At 48.8% G+C, this 19,762-nt stretch overlaps 1 protein-coding gene across 1 annotated transcript; it reads right to left on the reverse strand.

The window, feature by feature from the left end:
* Positions 1–17,141: 17,141 nt before the first annotated feature.
* LOC122380292 lies at positions 17,142–19,506 on the reverse strand. The gene is made up of 2 exons (XM_043363339.1): positions 19,309–19,506; positions 17,142–17,936 (listed from the first exon to the last, which is right to left on the reverse strand). Exons 1-2 carry the CDS (start codon positions 19,504–19,506, stop codon positions 17,142–17,144), a joined length of 993 nt encoding a protein of 330 aa, XP_043219274.1.
* Positions 19,507–19,762: the final 256 nt, after the last annotated feature.

Genomic DNA, 19,762 nt, shown 5'->3' on the forward strand with positions numbered 1-19,762 from the left:
GGATGTAGGCACCCGCCGGACCATGCCTTTCCATGTGCTACGGCTGGGGTGCAACTGCACGTGCGCACGTGCAGGGTGACGCTTCCAGATCTCGAGAACGGCCGGGCCGATTGAGCTCAGCAGGGTGACGCTTCCAGATCTCGAGAACGGCCGGGCCGATTGAGCTCAAATTTGGTACACCGCTAGAGACCGGTTAGTAGGGTGCCGTGCACAAGTCAGATGGGATCCAGTTTGCACGTGCGCACGTGCAGGGTGACGCTTCCAGATCTCGAGAACGGCCGGGCCGATTGAGCTCAAATTTGGTACACCGCTAGAGACCGGTTAGTAGGGTGCCGTGCACAAGTCACTTAGTATGTATTTTCATGTGCCACGGTTGGGGTGCAGCTGCACGTGCGCACGTGTAGGGGTCGCTTCAAGATCTTGGAAACGGCTGGGCAGATTCAGATTAAATTCGGTACACCGCTAGAGCCGGCGAATAGAGTGCCGTGCAAAAGTCAATTGGGACCCAGCTTGCACGTGCGCACGTGCAGGGTGCCGCTTCCAGATCTCGAAAACGGCCGGGCCGATTGCACTCAAATTTGGCACACCGTTAGAGACCGGTTAGTAGAGTGCCGTGCACGTCAGTTCGTAGCACACCCACTCCGGTCTGCACGTGCAAGGCTCATCCTCTCGTTTGGCGTCGGGTGTTTTTGCGGCGTTGCACAGGTGCTTGCTCAAACAACCTGCGGTCCCGCGATGCGGAGCCCAGCATCGCAGATGCTGGTATAACCGCAGGTTGTTTGAAAAGACAAACACTATTCGTTAGAATTGTGTTTTTCTATTGAAAAACAACCGGAGCAGTCGTTCATGGGGCTATGTTTTCCATACTTGGCAGCGAATCAGTACAACTTGATTCCAGCCAAAACTTCTGCAACGATTTTCGTAAAAATCTCAGGGTATAGACTTTCGAAGGCGATCTAGCTGATGGCACCGGTCGCTACACGCTCAGAATTCTTTTGCGTGTGGCACGTGCGTTTCAATTTTCGCCCATGTTAAGTCAATGGGGGTTTGGGGCACTTTTTGCGCCATCGGGAATGGCGGACAAACGAGCCAAGAAAGGGGTGGTTTTCATCCCAGCATTTTATGGCAAACACGTTCCGGTACACGCCAGTGTGCGCCGTATACCCGTCAGAATCTCGTAACGTTTCTTTGCACGAGGTCAAAGTTGGAATTTTGCTGTGTTACATGTTAAGTGAATGGACAGTTTTGCAGAGATATTTTCATTCGCGCACTGTACAAAATTATGTGTCACGATTTCGTCCAAACTTTCGAGAGTTGCTGAGAAAGGAGCATAGTATATGCTGTTGTGCTTCGTTAAGCTGTGCAAAATCGTTTTTTTTCTTTAAAAGCTTGTTTAAAAAGGACCAATTTTAACATGGAAGGTCAATGGGAGCGTCTTTGTTGCTTAATAACTTTTTACGTTGCAGATGTATCAAAGTGAAAAGTTAATAAAATATACAACTCTCGACGCTCTTTCCAACAATGTATAGAACGTCACTACACGATGTGCCCTTTTTAAGAAAAGTTGTAAAAAAGCAGGGTTCGACTGTGACTTGAACCCAACCACAATGAGCATACGAACAGGTGACGGCGATACCTCCCGTGTGCGGAAGCGACACTGATTATTGCTAATTATTAGCCGTAGGCCGCCGTGAGCGCGCCTTTGCAAAGCTTATATCTCCAAAACTGCTTGACCGATTCACTCGCGGTCTTTTGTGTGGGACAGCTTCTTCCTTTCATACACGTAGTGTGATATTCTCGATGCGTTTGGGTGACCCCTAATGCACGTGCCACGTGCAAAACGAAGAGGTGTCAGTTCGGTAGCAAGTGTAATAACTCTGTAGTTATTTTGCCGATTGCGCTGACCCTTGGCATGGATGTAGACACCCGCCCCGCAATGCCTTTCCATGTGTCACGGTTGGGGTGCAGCTGCACGTGCGCACGGGCAGGGTGACGCTTCCAGATCTCAAGAACGACTGGGCCGATTGTGATCAAAGTTGGCACACCGTTAGGGATCAGCGAGTAGGGTGCCGTGCACAAGTCAGATGGGACCCATTTGGCACGTGCGCACGTGCAGGCTGACGCTTCCAGATCTCAAAAACGGCTGGACCGACTGTGCTCAAATTTGGCATACCACTAGAGACTGGTTAGTAGGGTGCCGTGCACAAGTCAGTTAGTGTGTATTTTCATGTGCCGCGGTTGGGGTGCAGCTGCACGTGCGCACGTGTAGGGGTCGTTTCCCGATCTTGGAAACGGCTGGGCCGATTCAGATTAAATTTGGTACATCGCTAGAAACCGGCGAATAGAGTGCCGTGCACAAGTCAATTGGGGCCCAGGCTGCACGTGCGCACGTGCAGGGTGTCGCTTCCAGATATAGAAAACGGCCGGGTCGATTGCACTCAAATTTGGCACACCGCTATAGACCGGCGAATAGGGTAACCGCAGGTTGTTTGAAAAGACAAACACTATTCGTTAGAATTGTGTTTTTCTATTGAAAAACAACCGGAGCGGTCGTTGTCCGGGCTATGTTTTGCAAGTCTGGCCGCGAATTGGGGCAACTTGGGTGGGGCCTAGACGAAATGTACAATCTTCGTAAAAAGTTCAGGGTATGAGCTCCCGCAGGCGATCTACCTGATGGCACCGGTCGCTACTCGCTCAGAATTCTTTTGCGCGTGGCACGTGCGATTCCATTTTACCCATGTTAAGTCAACGGGGTTTTGGACACTTTTTGCGCGATCGCGAATAGCGGAAAAAATCGCCGATCAAGGTATGGTTTGCTGCACACCATTTTATGACCGACACATTCAGGTACACGCCCGTGTGCGCCGTATACCCGTCAGAATTCGTTAACTTGAGTTGCACGAGTTTGTAATCGGCACGTGCATTTTCCCATAGGGTTAACATGGGGAAAATTTAAAATGCGATTTGCGAAAAATTTCGTCAATTATATTTGCTGACATTTTTAGGTTCGGATCTCAGGCTGGCACCCCAACTGACGGTGGTAATTATTTAAAATATAATTGACAAAATTTCGGGTAATCGTCACAAACAGTTACCCCATGTTAAGCCTATGGCGAATTCGAAAAATTATTTTCAAATCGATTTTGCAAAAAAATTCCACGTTAGATTTTGAAAATGTTCCAACATGTTGTGCCCCGGGGTGTCGGCTACCACATGGTATGGGCCAGATATGGGGCGATTGAAAAGCACGTGCCACGTGCAAACGTGTTTGATGGGGGAACCTCGTGGAAAATCCGACATTGGCCAACTGGTACGGTCCTATTGCGTGGAAACCACTCCACCTAGCGACACCAAATCAACGCAGCCGGTGAGCAGGTGAGTCCAGCTGGTCGCACTAGTGGTAACGTGGCGCACGTGCTATTGCACGTGCCGTGGCACGGGGTCAATTTTGGTGCTTAAATACACCAACAATGTGAAATGCAAGGAATGGGGGAAATGGCCGTCAGGCCGTCAGTTTTTATGATAGTGTCGATCTGAAAACCGGTATAGGCATAGAATGAAGGGGGCTAAAAAACTGCTATCTCGGATTTTTTGTAAAATAAAAAAAATTAAAATTCTGGGGAAATTATGTATTCGAAAGGTGAAATTTCCCTAAATTTTCCCGTTTTTCGAGTTTAGCCGTCCACTGTTCAGGGACGGTGACACCGGCCGGGGTCATTTTTTACATGCTGATGGCCACGTCGATGAGTCATCACGTGGCGTGAACGGTGAAACTATCAGAGGTCCGGCACGTGCCACGTGGCCACGTGTTTGAGTTGCGTACCTCCCAGATTATCGTGTGTTTGCCGATTTGTGGCGTTATAGCACGAAAACAGCACCAGTCAGGAAGCCTGAAATGGTACAACCGGCGAGGGGACAAGTCCTGCTTACACCACCAGTGGTCACGTGGCACACGTGCAAATTTGGGCACCTCCGTTGCGGATATATTTTATAGTGAAATATTCAAATGTTCATAACTTTGTCAGTTTAAGTCCGATTGGATTAGATTTTGGTGGGTTGATAAATTGTTAAGCGACATGAACGAATGCGGCACGTTTGTTGCAGTGCGCCACGTTTGTCTCAAAGCGCCATTTTTGCCACAAAGTGCAAAAGAGTTCAGAGTTCAAAGTTGCCACAGAGGTGCTTGCTCAAACAACCTGCGGTCCCGCGATGCGGAGCCCAGCATCGCAGATGCTGGGCGTATTAGAAGGCTTGCCTGAGTTACTAATAGTCTTCCATTTAGAGAAAAATATCTATCAGTAATCAAAATCGTTAGGTATGCTGGTTCTGTTGCTCACCCCTTATCTACAGGCTACAGCATCGGCGCGGCACACGTCTTGGTGCTTCCTGCTCTGTTCCTCCTGTTTCGTTTTTTAGCCGTCAACCTTGAAATTTACCACTTTCCTAACAACTCAACAGGAAAAAATGGAACGCGATATTTGGGAAAAATGTGTGTTTCCGAAAAGTTTTATTTCTTCTTAAGCAGTTTGAACAAAAATAGAAGTCATTTCTCATTTGAAACTACCCCAATTATCACGATATGATAGTGCCCGTTATTGGCAATGTAGGTGGCAGCACCGTCGACTGCGACTTTTTCGCTGTAACTTCGACCTGCCCGAGCCTCGTCAAATCGCATTTTTACGCAAAACCAACTGCAGGGCTAGTGTTTTGGCATGCTCGCGCCAATTTATATCTTTGTCTAACGCGAATCTGCGACTATCGACACACCCTAATGGCCAATTTACGGGGGAGGGAGGGGGGTGGATTTCGGCATCTCAACTAGTTTTTTGATAAAATGAATAGTAGACGACACCACATAATTTTTTTCACCGTTCGTTCGTTCAGATTCATTAAAGGGACCCTCCCACCTTCAAAAAATTAATGAATTGGCATGAAAGTGATGTCGCTCGGTTCAGAAAGAGGAAAACGAATATCTACCAAATTTCATCGAAAAATAACCGAAGGTTTGTTGTCAATAGTTAACCCGCGCGGGGCTGGGGTCTCCAGCCGAACGCGCGGGGCTGGGGGGGGGGTAAATTTTACCCCCCCCCCCCTGTTATCTCCCGAACTAATGGTCCGATTTGGAAAATTCAAACGCCAATCGAAAGCTCTCATCACGAACTACTAAAAACATGTACTTAATTTAAAGTTTGAGGTCAAGGTCAAGGTCAGGTCAAGGGTACAAATTGCAAGTTTCTACAGTATCGGCCTTGCACCGTAGTCGCCGAAGAATGGAGTCATGGACTGAGACTGATCGCCCAAAACGTGTTCTTAGGCTACCAAGACAATATTCGTTGCATACAATATCATTCAGAGGTCAAGGTCAAGGTCAGGTCAGGTCAGGTCAGGTCACCAAAAAACAAAATATAGAAAAGGGCATGTGCGACACATGTTTTATGGGTCATTTTACTAATAGAATTCAATAGGCACACTCAATAAGTGATATGGACCACCTCTGGATGAATTTCAGGTCAAGGTCAGGTCAAGGTCAGGTCAAGTGAGGTCAAATTTTGAAGTTGGTTGTTAAGGCCTAAAAAGGTGTCTATCTGATGCAGTTTTTCACGGCGAATCGAATGGTGCTATTTTTGTTTCCGTACGAGGTCTAGAACTTCCAGAAAAGTCATTTTTCAAAAAATTTGTGTGTCGTGACGTCATACAATTTTGAATAACTCCCACATTTTTGAACCGATTCTTCTAAAATTTGGTATGTAGGTGCACATAGACCACTTCTCTGACATATATTCCGGTTTTTTCGATAGACTCAAAATTTTGGATTTTATAATGATTTTCCCAAAAAAATCAGTTTTTTGAAAAAAATTAGGCCAAAATCCAAAATTTTCAAAAAACCGAGATAGCCATTTGATAGACTTAGTAAAATTACGTATAACCTTTTTTGTTACGTCTTGATTCCTTTAAAAATGAAGATGTAAGCGGCGTTTGAACTTTTGCCGTTTTTGAGGCGAAAATGGCGAACATGACGTCACTAAAACGTCAATTTCTCAAAAAATTATCGACGGATTTCGCTCAAATTTTCAGGGAACGTGTCAAATTGATGTAAAAAAAGGTACTGAAAGTTTGGCGGCGCTGCGCGCCGCCGTTTTTGAGATATCGCGAAAATTCGCGAGGGGGGGTAAAATTTACCCCCCCCCCAGCCCCGCGCGGGTTAAAACACTATTCTTTAGAATTGTGTTTTTCTATTGAAAAACAAATCTGAGTTCCCTGACAATTTGGCAAAAGCTGCCTGAGATCAGTACAACTTGATGCTCTTGAAAACGGCTGCTCCAAAAATTCTGATTTTTTTCAGGATTTCTAGTGGGCCAGGTGATCTACGTTCTGGTATGGGTCTCCCCTCCGCGGACCATCTGGTGCACGTGCCACGTGACTTTGAAAATTCCCGTGTTAAGCCAATGGGCAAAATGAAAAAAATGCGTTCCACGACAGATTGCTCGAAAACGATCCAAACGACCCCCCATTTTCTTCCATGCAGATCAACCACCATTCGGTGCACTACCCATGGGTATGTCGCAAAGTGGCCGAAAAAGTCCAGAACCACGTGCCACGTGCCGTTGAAAATGACCCTGCACACCGGAAATAGGGACTTTTGGTCATTTCGGCGCACCCATGATGCATACTATGGCGTGGGTGACCAAACAATGGGTGTCATCCGGTCAGCAACTGTGTAAGGTGTCGTCCAGTGGGCCAAAGTGGTAGTTTCAAACTTTTGGGATCCACCATTCTGGAGATTCTTTTTGACAATATACTTACGTTTCTTGGCGCAATGTTCATTCCACCCAGCCGGTCGTCAATGCGTTAGGTGACCCAAATGACGATTGACCTGAAGGAAGTTGGGGGCGAGGAACACGCACGTGCCATCCGTTTTTTAATCGGCCGCTTTCATCTAGGAGATTTTTGCAGATATCTTTTTGATTTGTGAAAATGACCGGCCTAGCGGTATGCCAGTCGTTGATAAATTAGTATCTTGCTGCGGCCGGGCGCTTATTTGCGGTGTTTGCGTTTGGCGGCTGGCGGGCGACTTTTAGTCGTTTTCGGTTAGCAGTTAGCGTCGGTGCGGTGCGGGCGGCTTTATTTTTTTTTTTCGGCGTTTCGACGTTTTTTACTGTGTGGTTTGCGGCGGTCGGGCGATTTTTTTGCCGTTTGCGTTGGCCTTTCGGGCGTGCGTTTTACGTTTTGCGGTGTTTACGCTTTGCGGCGGGCGGGCGTTTTGTGTTTTTTTTTGCGGTGTTTGTCTTTGGCGGCGGGCGGGCGGGCGGGCGATGCGGGCGGTTTTCTTTTTTTTTTGCGTCGTTTGCGGTGTTAAATTTGTTTGCGGTTGGCGGCCGCTTTTACGTTTTTTTGCGGTGTTTTTTTTTGGCGGCGGGCGGGCGATTTTTAGGCGTTTTCGGTTGGCGGTTAGCGGGCGTGCGATGCGGGTGGTTTTATTGTTTTGCGGCGTTTTTGCGTTTTTTTATTTGCGGTTTGCGGCGGGCGGGCATTTGTTTATTTTTTGCGACCTTTGCGTTGGCGTTTCGGGCGTGCGTTTTGCGCGTTTTGCGGTGTTTGCGTTTTGCGGCGGGCGGGCGTTTTTCACAATTCAAAGTTCAAACCTTCGGGCCACAGCGCTCCTCGAAAAGCGCTGCCCTCGAGTATTCACCGGTTTTCAAGACATTAGACTTTTAGTCTTGTTTACTTTTTGGGATCTCCGCTGTTCCTAGCGACTTTATTTGAACGTGCGGCACTTGTTGCGCGCAAAACGGCATATACCACCGCAAGCTGCCAAACGTTTTAGTAAAATATTTAAAATCGTTAGATCTGCGCTGACGTCACAAATTCTAAGGGGGCATTCCAATGCATTAGCCCCTTAGAATCCGAAAACTGCAAGTTTGAAATTCCATATCTCCGAATTAAAGCATTTTTCGATGTTGTGAGTGCACAAACCGGTATTTTCAGGCCATGGCCGCCAATTTGGCTATATCAGCTCAAAACTAATGTTAAGGTGGGATGGTCACTTTAAAATAAAGAAGAAAGAACGTTGAAGCATGTAACTATAAAGCCAAGAAGGCAGAAGCCAATCATTTTCATAAATTGCATTTATGCACAGGTGCAATACAACTGCAGCTACACTTCAATTTCTTTAATTATTGCAATCGGTCATCGGCCACATACGGTCACAGCAATCCGTATACAAAATGAAAAACCTGAATGATTTGCACCACTCATGTTCTGATGAGTTTGCCGCTTTGCAATTTTAACAAATTTCATAACATCCTCTGCAGGTGGGGTGGGACGGCTTTCTTTGACTTCACGTCTATGTATTGTCATCGCAAAGGACGGCGACCGCCTCCCGGCCTCTCCTCGACCCCTATCCTGCATTTACAGGACGGGGTCCGTCCCTCACCGCCAACTGGTCACGCGACTGGCCTCGCCCCAGGCCCGGCCGACTGGCCCGGTGCGCCGTAGGCGGCCTGGTCATGTCATGCTGATTAAATCGCTCACCACATAGAATGCCACATAGCGTAGCGACTATGCTCACGGTTTGACAGTGTATTCGTGGCGGGGTGGTGTAGCGTTGGGCTGTGGTTCGGGAAGGTTCGGGTTCGATCCTTCTCGGATCTTTCCGTTTTCCATTGACTGTTTGATCTTATATGCACTTTAAATATCATCGTCATTCGCTACCATTCAGTCATCAGTTATTGGCCAATCGTATCAAGATTACTTAATTACTCATCATGTGTTTTTTTTTTGAAATCTTTAAATTCCATTTTACGTAGACGGGTCTCATTCATCATCCTATAATCATAAGTTAAGTCATTCGACGATATAACTGGCTTGTGAGTCGTTATTGATGTGACCTTGTGAGAGCCGATGTGCAAACTGCGGAAACACCTGTCGTGCTGTGGTGGCCATGCATCTTGCCCTTTTCATTTATACGGCATCGTGAACAGCACAGCCATGAACGCATTCCATATATACCCAGAAAGAACTATCAACACGCTCGGTGGCGCAGAAGAACCGCCGCGCCGCCAGACCCGCGCTGCCCAGCGCACCGCTAGCCCGGAGGCGTTTGACGAGGCTGACCCCACTGACCTCGCTCTGCGACCCGACTCTCGGTCATGCCACAACCGAGAAACGCTAGCCTCGACGCAAGGACACCTGGCATCATTCATGCTGTCTATAAAGAACGGTGATTGGTTCGCTGCCGAATCACGTGGTTTGGGCATCAGTGGCGTAATCAGGATTTTAGTTTCTAATCTCCTCAACAGATGGCTCTGACCGACGATTTTAAAATACGGAGTGATCTAGAGGTAGACAGCAAAAGACTAGATTGCAGCTAAAAAGATGTCGCCACTTGTAAGCTACATTCCAAATTTCGTGGCAGTCGGACAAATACCTGAGATACAGATGCAAACCCTAGTCACCACGAATACCCCACATTAGTTACTTCAGCGGTGACCTGTACATACCCATGGACTCCGCTACCGCGGAGACGGAAGTGGGAGGGGACACGTCCCCCGTAACCAAAATGTTGGAGGGCATTGATGTATCAAGACTCAAGAGTATGGCCATGAGGACATGGCCTCTTCTTTTGCTTCAGATACATTTGGGCCTTTTATATCCACTTGAATGTCTCAAGAGAAACGACTCTCCGGGCCTCATTAGCAGTACTGCCCGTAGGTACTGGCCCCGTTCGAGCTATGATCAATGATCATGTTTAGTGGATGGGGGGTGGGTGGGGGGGGGGGCTGAGAACCAGCGTGGAGCTTTAGAGGCCAGCGATTTGTCCTCAGAGGTCAGTGTGAGCCATCAGAGGCCGCCTCCGGGACTCACAAGTCCAATTTGGACATAGACCCGGGAACAGAGGCGGGGGCAGCGGGGGCGCTTGCCCCCCCCCCCCAACTTGAGAGCCAAGGGGGCGCCGCCCCCTCAACATTGATGCAGCGAGGAAGGATCTTGAGGTTGAGGCAGCGACATTGAGGCAGCGAGTCCTTTTTATGGACTTACTATGGACGTCAACCCCCTTGAGACCTCACTGTTTGCGATAACTTTTAAACGCGTGAACTCTCGTTCACGATATCATGGCAATGTGTGTTTCAGCATCTGCCGAAGCTTTTATTACTAAGGCATTTTGACGCAAAACGATTATGAAAGGTGCTTCTCATAAGCGCCGGTGAGGGCCCTCACATAATATAGACGCCGTTGTGGGCCATCAGAGACACAGGTGTGGGTTCGTTACATACATATGGGTGTGGGGCCCTTAGAGCTGCTGGCGCGAACCCTTTACAAGCCGGCAGGGGTTCTCAACGACCGACGGGGAACCTCAGACCGACAAGGGGCCCACAGAGGTTGGCGGTATTTTCAGCAGAAGTCCTACGGGGTCCTTGGATACCGACACGGCACTCTGAGACGTCAGTGTGACCCTCAGAGTCTCCGGTGTGGGGCCCTCAGATACCAGAGTTGCAGGTAGGTGGCCGTCAGATGTGCTTGTGTTGAACCCTCACAGTCGCCAGTGTGGGTACCTCAGAGCCGCCGATATATGTAGGGCTGCATTAACACGCGCACTGCAGCGGGTCTGAGCCGAACACGAACTGCAGGGGGGGGGGGTTGAAAACAACCCCCCCTGAGATCTCGAAAACGGCGCAACGTAGCGACAAGCGGTAAACGGCGTTGGATAGGTTAAGATGAGATCGACAAGAAATACAAAGATCATTTTTGGGTCAGGTCAAAAACGAGGTCACCAGAGGTCACCGAAGACAAAATGTTACGATTTTCACAACAGGAATTTCGCGGTAGTTTTTCTTGAATAACTTGTCTTGCACACAAGACAGAGGATCGATTCGAACGCCATCGTTCTTAGCTCGTCAAGGCGCATCGAATGATATATAATATGACCTCGAAAGGTCAAGTTGAAAATTTGACCTCAGGTCAAGGTCATGACCTGACCGAAATAGGTCATGTTGCATATCATTCGATCCGCATTGACGAGAAAAACACGATAAACGTCGAACGGAGTCTCTATCTCTACTCAATCTCAAGTTATTGAAGAAAAACCGCTGGTGACCTCAGGTGACCTAAGATGACCTGGAGATCACCTTCCAAAGGTCATAAGTGATATGTTTCGGTGAAATCACCAACAGGGACCTGTAATACTATGATCCTGAGCGTATTGAAGTCATAGGATGGCATTCAGAGTAAGTTGAAATTTCTCCCATTGACTTATAATGGGCCGGTCGCAAAAATGACCTGACCTTAGGTCATCGATATAAAAATTCCGAGATATACAAGTTGTAGCTCGTGATAACTTTACTATTTCCTGTGGGTTTCAAGATCATATCTCAACAACTGTGGGCTTGGTGGGATTGCAAACTTCGAAATTTCCGTTTCGAGGTAGGGTCACTTGACCTGACCTGGTGACCTGACCATAGGTCACCTGGGGTCAAAATTTTTACTCAAGGTGTGCAAAAGTTGTGAGAACAGGTATGCAAAATTTGGCGGCGCTACGCGCCGCCGTTTTCTCGCAATTTGCGAAAAACCACAGGGGGGGGGGTTGAAAACAACCCCCCCTGCAGTGCGCGTGTTAATGTTGTGGCAATGGTGCGGGGACCCTCAGTGGTGTCCTTGTGGGCCCTCAGAACCACTGGTGTGGGGCCCTCAGAGGAGCCGGTGTGAACCTCAGAGGTACTGCTGAAGGTCCTCACGGTCTCCGTTATGGGGATCCTCAAAAGCCGGCGTGGGCCCTGAAGGAGATCTTAGTGTGGCTACTTAGAGGCCCATGAGGTGCTCTTACGAGACCTGTGAGGTTTTTCTGAGTCAAAATATAGCCAGGGTGGACCCTCAACGGCCAATTGGTGACGCAGGACTTTTTGTGGCCGTTATGGGCTCTCAGAAGCACCGGTGAGGGCCCTCACAGTCGTCGCATTGGGCCGTCAGAAAAATTGGTGTGAGACCATCACAGGTGGGTGTGAGGCCCCTCTTCGGCCGGCAAGGACTCTCAGAGGCAGGCAAGGGACCAGAGGCCAGTAAAGGGCATTCAGAGACCGCCAAGGGCCCTCAGAAGCTGCCAGTAGCCTCCAGAAGCCGGCGTGGCTTTTTCAAAAAGCGCTTCTCGAAAAAGCGCTGAAAATGTCTTTGATAGACGAAACCTGTCCGCTTATCTATATGTAATTGTTAACCCTCGCCCGCACATGCCATTTTCCCATCCTAGAACGCACATGGGAGGGGGGGGGGGTTGCCACCCCCGCGCCATTTCGTTCCGTTTGGAGATAGAGCTTCACGGTATAGACCAAAAAGATTCTTTGGGAAGAGACGAATCCAATGATACCCACTTTTACCTTCTCCGGTCAGTCATTGACCTTCCAGGTCAGGTCAAACTAAAAAATGTTGCTGTTTTGGGTCAACGATGCCGAATTGGTGCCAAGCCAGCTAGAGCCTCTTTGTCATACTATCCGACGAGGTTTATGCTGCTGAGGTCATTTCAGGTCGAGTTAGGTCAAGGTCAATAATACGTGTTTGTATGTCTGTGTGTGTCTGTGTGTATACTGGTGGGCACCGATTGTTTATGTGTCCATATTACATGAGATCATGAAATGAGAAGCTTTTATCCAAAATACAGCAAAAAAAAAACTTCACGAAAAGTAAATTTAGCTTGCCTAAAACGCAATGTTTTTTTTAGATGACCTAGGTTGACCTTTACCCTGACCTTGACATCTGTACATTGTCGAACAACATGCTCCATGATAGGTGGGAGTTAAGACTCGCAAAAAGGCCAAAATCAAGATGTCAAAAGCTCACAAAACCCATAGCCAACGCAAAATATTGGATTTTGTCATTTGGGTCATGACATGACCTGAAGTACAAGGTCATTCTCCGAAACCACAAACCACAGAAACTTGAAATTTTCAATGGACATCAAGAAAAGAAAAGACGGAGGACCACCCTTTTGGTGCAGTTAACAAGTGCGTTCACGCTTGGTGTGGGAGGTCCTTGGATCAAAGCTGACCTATGGCAGCGTTTTCCTCGGCCGGCTCCTACCCAAGAGATGGCAGTAACTGAGGAGTGTTCGCTCGGTCGTGGGGATTAACGCTGTGCCAGCCAGTGCCCCCGGCCGCAGGTATGTACACTGTACAGTATATCTAAAAAGTATGTCCCCTGGTTTGGCTCTCCCACACCTGAGGCGAATCGGTAACTTGGCTGAATCCCAGTTGCGGCACCCGGCCGCCAGGGTCGCTGCCGCGCGAGCGGCCTTGACCGCTCGCATGTCATTAGCAGTTCGGTCCCTCGCCCTCCCCATCTACACCGAGGTGGGGAGGGGAGAAGAGGGTAAGAGAGGGGAGGGAGCGGCATTTGCTCGGCACTGGGCGATACCTGGCTGACCCCGCGCTCCCTCGCTGACCTACGTCCTGCCCTCAGGCGAATACCGACTTCCTCGGCCCGTAGCGGCCGAGCAGAAAACCGAGCTCGCGGGGCGCGACCCCATTGCCCCAATCTTAAAATGGAATGCTTTCGTATTCACGGCATTAGATAATATTAATAGTGATACCAGCAGTGGATGTGGTAAAATACAGTCCAAAACAAACGGAAGCACACGATTGGTGCAAAATGCGCCCGCCCATTCAAATAAGGCCGCCCACTTCAATAGATAGTGTAGTTTCGTAGGGCGTAAAAGATGCAGAACACTACCGAACTTTTCTAGCTCGGCCACTGGGACCGTCAATATACAATTGACTGAAATGCATGAAAACCATTTTGCATTTAAAGGGACCCTCCCATCTTCCAAAAAATTAATGAATTGGCATGAAAGTGATGTCGCTCGGTTCAGAAATAGCAAAAACGACTATCTACCAAATTTCACCGAAAAATATTCACCGGTTTTCAAGATTTAGACTTTTACTTTTGTTTACTTTTTGGGATCTCCGCTGTTCCTAGCGAATTCATTTTGGAAGTGCGGCGTTTGCGGCAGATGTTGCGCGCAAATAGCATACTGTTAGATTCTGTTCGTGACCTGAGATGACCTCGGGGACATAAAGAGGGGTCACAGTTGCTATTTTCCGGTTCAGTGTGTCAATTTTACCTACATCTCGATGTTTGAGAGTGTCTAGAATAGCGTTCGTGCAAAAGAAACGCTTTTCAATTTTCTCCCATTGACTTATAATGGAGAGGCCGCAAAATTTACCTGACCTTAGGTCACCGATAATTCCGAGATATACATTTTATAGATATTGTTGCTCTAATCAATCGCGGAAAGTTTGAAGGCAATCGACCACTCGGTATAGCTATGACGAGCATTCTTCTTTTTTTTCTGAGGTGAGGTCACTTGGCGTGACCTGCATGGTGACCTGACCTAAGGCGACCTGGGTCTGAAATTTTCATAACATATGCGGAAAAGATGCAGGAACAGGTGTGCCAAAAACCGCAGGGGGGTGGGTGTTCAAACACCCCCCCCCCCTCCGGGCCCGGCGCGGGTTCATAGCCGTTTTCTGCACCCAAACTTTAGCCAGTGACGCCCTGTCCATTCTAAAGCAGGTGATAAATCGGGTGATTGGTCACAGCACCCGATTTTATATGAGAAAGTCGTGTAAAAAGCATCTGATCTCTAACCAATTTGTTTATTATCGCCACTTTTACAGGACGTCTATAGAGCTATGCCTTTTACATTTCTTCCTCGTTCAGGAGCAACGTTTTAACCCTCGCCCGTAAACGGTGTTTTGCCACCTTCGCCCATGCAGGGGGGGGGGGGTTGGTGCGACCCCCCCTGGCGTTTGAAAACGGAGCGTCGTAGAGCTTAGCGGAAAAGACCAACGGATTGCTCTCAACGCGATCTCGCGATTGGTGGTATATTTTTTTGGTCCTAGGTCAACATTTGACCTACTTATGACCGGTCAAAGGTCAAATTTTCTGAAAAATCTAACTTTTTCAGATTTCCGCGCCGATTGCGGCAAAACGGTAAAAGATATCGACTTTAAACCTTTACTATCGTGATCCTTGATCAATTCTCTATCGTTTGGTGTGTATTTCGATGTCATAACTCTAAAAATGATGCGTTGGGAGCATCGGAAGTCTGCAAGGTCATTTGTGCATTGGGTCACGTCAGGCGTGTGACGTCACTGACCTGACCCTGACCCAAAATGGACTACAAGAAACAACCGACGATGCCTGAAATGGATAGCAAATTCGAATTCAGGGCATCAAAATACCCCGAAAAGACATACAAGTGCAAGAAGTCATTACAGGTCAACCGAGGTCAATGACCTGACCTTGACCTTTAGTAACCTTGAAAAGGTCAACGGACATTGTGCCAATGTCAAATCAGCCAGTTATGATTCTAAAACAATCCATCAGTGTGTCAGGTCAGTCGGCATTTATACCAATGTGAAGCAATCTCCAATTTAGCCTAAATCTGGCCGGAGGTTGTTCCCTTTATGACGTCATAACTCCGTGACCTGACATGACCTTGACAGAAAAATACCAAAAGTTGCGCAAAGGATGCCCCATAAGGTACTGAAAATTTGAGCAGGCTATCTGAAACGGTTCGGCGTGTAGCTAAGAAAAAATCTCAGGGGGGGGTGCACCAACCCCCCCCCTACATGGGCGAGGGTTCCCTCGCCCGTAAACGGTGTTTTGCCACCTTCGCCCATGCAGGGGGGGGGGGTTGGTGCGATCCCCCTGGCGTTTGACAACGGAGCGTCGTAGAGCTTAGGGGAAATGACCAACGGATTGCTCGCAACGAGATCTCGCGATTGGTGGTATATTTTTTGGTCCTAGGCCAATATTTGACCTACTTATGACCGGCCAAAGGTCAAATTTTCGGAAAAATCTAACCTTTTCAGCTCTCCGCGCCGATTGCGGCAAAACGGTAAGAGATATCGACTTTAAACCTTCACTATCGTGGTCCTTGATCAAGTCTCTATCGTTTGGTGTGTATTTCGATGTCATAACTCTAAAAATGATGCGTTGGGAGCATCGGAAGTCTGCAAGGTCATTTGTGCATTGGGTCACGTCAGGCGTGTGACGTCACTGACCTGACCCTGACCCAAAATGAACTACAAGAAATATTCGACGATGTCTGAAATGGATAGCAAATTCGAATTCAGGGCATCAAAATACCCCGAAAAGGCATACAAGTGCAAAAAGTCATTACAGTTCAACCGAGGTCACTGACCTTACCTTGACCTTTAGTAACCTTCAAAATGTCAACGGACATTGTGCCAATGTCAAACCAGCCAGTTGTGATTCTAAAACAATCCATCAGAGTGTCAGGTCAGTCGGCATTTATACCAATGTGAAGCAATTTCCAATTTAGCCTAAATCTGGCCGGAGGTTGTTCCCTTTATGACGTCATAACTCCGTGACCTGACATGACCTTGACAAAAACAAAAGTTGCGCAAAGGATGCCCCAAAGGGTACTGAAAATTTGAGCAGGCTTTCTGAAACGGTTCGGCGTGTAGCTAAGAAAAACCTAAGGGGGGGTTGCACCAACCCCCCCTTCATGGGCGAGGGTTAACCCTCACCGGACCTTCAGGTTTTCTGAATACCGAGGGGGGCGTTGGAGGTTGGAAGTGAGGGAACAACCCCCTTCGCCGCTTCGCCCCTAATTGAGCTAGAGCCTCACAACAGAAATGATCGTGTCCGTCGTTACGAAATGCAGCGATTGGTCTCCGATTTTAAGGACTACTGGTCAGCCGATGACTTCTGAGGTCAGGTCAAGTGGCCCAAGGCACAGGTTCGGTTTTTGGTAAATAACTTCGCTAAATATGATCGCAGATCCGCGATTTTAGCAGCATCGTGTTTGTGGCTTGATAGTTTCCTCGCGTTGTGTCTTTTTCTTAATAAACTTAATGACTTAAATGAGAAACAACTAAGAACTTCAAATTCTCTGTCATTTCTGTATTTTCTTAACATTTTCACTGATAAGCCATTTTTATGACTCACGCGTCCTCACTCTGGGGCACCGCTCAGCCACTCACATAAAATAAGTTCATTCACCCGCCACACTTTCAATAAAAACAGTTCTTTTCTCATCAACATTTCCCCCCGACACTGAATGAGCACGTCATTCAGAACACTACGTGCCGGAACATCGACCGGCCATTCATGAGCTCTCAGTTACTTCAGTTGTCTAGCTCCAGTCGCACGATCTTGGTGACCGGTCGTTTGTACACACCCTTCCGCGTGTTCACCTCCACGACGCGGACGAGGCCGTCCTGACCGGGGAACGTCCTGGCGACTCTGCCCAGGGGCCACGAGCCTCGAGGCACCGATGGGTCTGCGATCAGCACCATCTCTCCTTCATGCAGATTGCGTGACATCTCCGTCCACTTCTGTCTTGTCTGAAGACTTGGTAAGTATTCTCTGATCCAGCGCCGCCAGAACTCTGTGTTCAGCTGCTGGAGTCGACGCCACCTTTTTCTGGCGTTCTCGGTCGTGTCAGCGTCTTCAGAGCAGATATCCAGCTGGGTGTGACCGAGCAGGAACGCTGCCGGGGTGAGCGGTGGCGCATCAGACGGGTCAGATGAGACCGCGGTCAGTGGCCTGGTGTTCAGAAGCGCCTCCGCGCGGCAGAACGCGGTCATCAGTTCTTCATCTGTCAGATTGGCGGCTTCTAAAGTTCTTCGTAGTGCCCGCTTCGCACTTTTTACCATTGCCTCGCAGCCACCATTGAAATGAGGCGCTCCCGGAGGAATGAACTTCCAGTCTACGTAGAAGTGAGTGGTTTGTCTCTTGATCACTTCTTGGTCCAGAGCTCCGACTAGCTTCCGTAGCTCGCGACTTGCTCCAACAAAATTATTCCCGTTGTCGGAGATGATATCAGACGGCCTCCCTCTTCGAGCGATGAATCTCAGGAATGCTCGCAGAAAACTGTCAGTGTCGAGTCCGCAGGCCATCTCCAGGTGCACCGCTCTACTCTGTAAGCACAGGAAGACGCAGAGGTAGCGTTTCAGCCGAGTCTTCCCTCTTCCCTGTCTGGTCTCGAACGGTCCTGCGAAGTCCACCGCGCAGTGACTGAACGCGCGGCAGGAATACATCACTTCAGCTCCAGTCTTCGGCGCCATCATCTGCTTCTCTGCCCTCTGGCTTCTTGGATCTCTTGATGCACTCTGTACAAGATCTGATGCATTTCTTGACTTCTTCTCTAGCACTTATCACCCAGAACCGCTGGCGAAGTTCCGATATGGTGTGCTCGACGCCGAGCTCGTGTTCACCCTGCTTATGCACATGACGTACCAGGGGACGGGTCACTTGATGGCCCTTTGGGAGAAGCACTGGGTGCTTCACATCAAATGGCAAGTCGCTTCTCTGGAGGCGTCCGCCGACTCACAGTAGTCCATGGTCATCTACAATCGGACACAGTCTGCGGATGCTGCTGCTTTTGAAGACTTGACCCTGTTTGCTTTCACCGGACGGGACTGCGTCTTGTGCTTCCAGCTGTCTTCGCTCCTTGGCAAAACATTCCTGAGCTCGCAGGAGCCAGAATGTCTCTGCAGAAGACATCTCCCGCCTGTCCAGTGATGATGATGTGCCGTCGTTGTGTTCATCTGGGCACTCTCCTCTTGTTAGTCTCTTCAGTTTCTCGATAAACCTTAGAACCCACGCCGTCACCCTGACCAGCCTCATCCAGCTTGAGAAGTGACTTGGGTGTAGCCGGAGGTCATCTTGAGTTTCTTTGGTCAGAGTGCTGTGTACTGTCTTCGTCTTCTTCATCTCGCTCCTGTCGAATGGCTCTGATTGTAGATCTCTTGGCATTGGCCAGTTTTCTCGCTCTTCCACAAGAAATGCAGGGCCCGACCACCACAGGTCACTGGACTTCAGAACTTCCAGTGTTACGCCTCTGCTGGGAAGATCTGCTGGGTTTTGATTTCCGGGAACATGCTGCCATTGCTCAGGATCCGTCACTTCCCGAATCTCTGATATCCGATGCGCCACGAACGACTGGAACTGCTTGACTTCATTTCTGATCCAACAGAGCACGTTGATGGAGTCAGACCAGAACAGCACATCTGATATCTGGATCCTGAATGCTGCACAGGCCTTCTTCGCCAGTCGCAGACCCAGGAGGGCAGCCATCAGCTCAAGACGAGGGATGCTGACCTTTCTAGAGCGTGGGGTGACTCTGACTTTTGCTAGAGCCAGGCTTGCGGCAACGCCATCTTCACTTGTGGTCACGACGTAGACTGCGGCTGCATATGCCTGCTCAGAGGCATCTGAGAAGGCGTGTAGCTTCTGAGCTGTAGCCTTGGAGAAGGGGTGGATGCATCGGGGCACTAATAAAGAGCTCACGCGCTCCAGCTCCGTCACCCATTCCGCCCACTTGCGCTTCATGTCGGCGGGCAGCTCATCGTCCCATTGAAGACCTCGGGACCACGTTTCCTGGAATAGGATCTTGCTTCGGACGGTAAATGGACTCATCAAGCATAGAGGATCGAAGATGGCTGCGAGCGTCTTGAGGCAGATCCTCTTGGTAGGCTTTGGCGTCATGTTCTTCTGGATAGTAGCACTGCTGCTAATGCTCAGCTTGTCTTCATCCGCATTCCAAACGACTCCAAGTGCATTGGCACGAGTTTGAGGGCCATCTTCGATAGTGAAACTTGACTCTTTGGCTCGCTCTTCTTCTGGTATGCTGTCCGTCACTGAGCTGCTACTGCTTCTTCATTTTCTTATCTTCATGCCGGCCAACTGCATCAGCTCTGTGAGTTGCTTTCTGGCTTCCTTCGCTTCATCTTCACTTTCGAAT

This window comes from Amphibalanus amphitrite, unplaced genomic scaffold (assembly GCF_019059575.1).
Source record: "Amphibalanus amphitrite isolate SeventyFive unplaced genomic scaffold, NRLGWU_Aamphi_draft 000094F_arrow, whole genome shotgun sequence".
Classification (NCBI taxonomy): domain Eukaryota; kingdom Metazoa; phylum Arthropoda; class Thecostraca; order Balanomorpha; family Balanidae; genus Amphibalanus; species Amphibalanus amphitrite.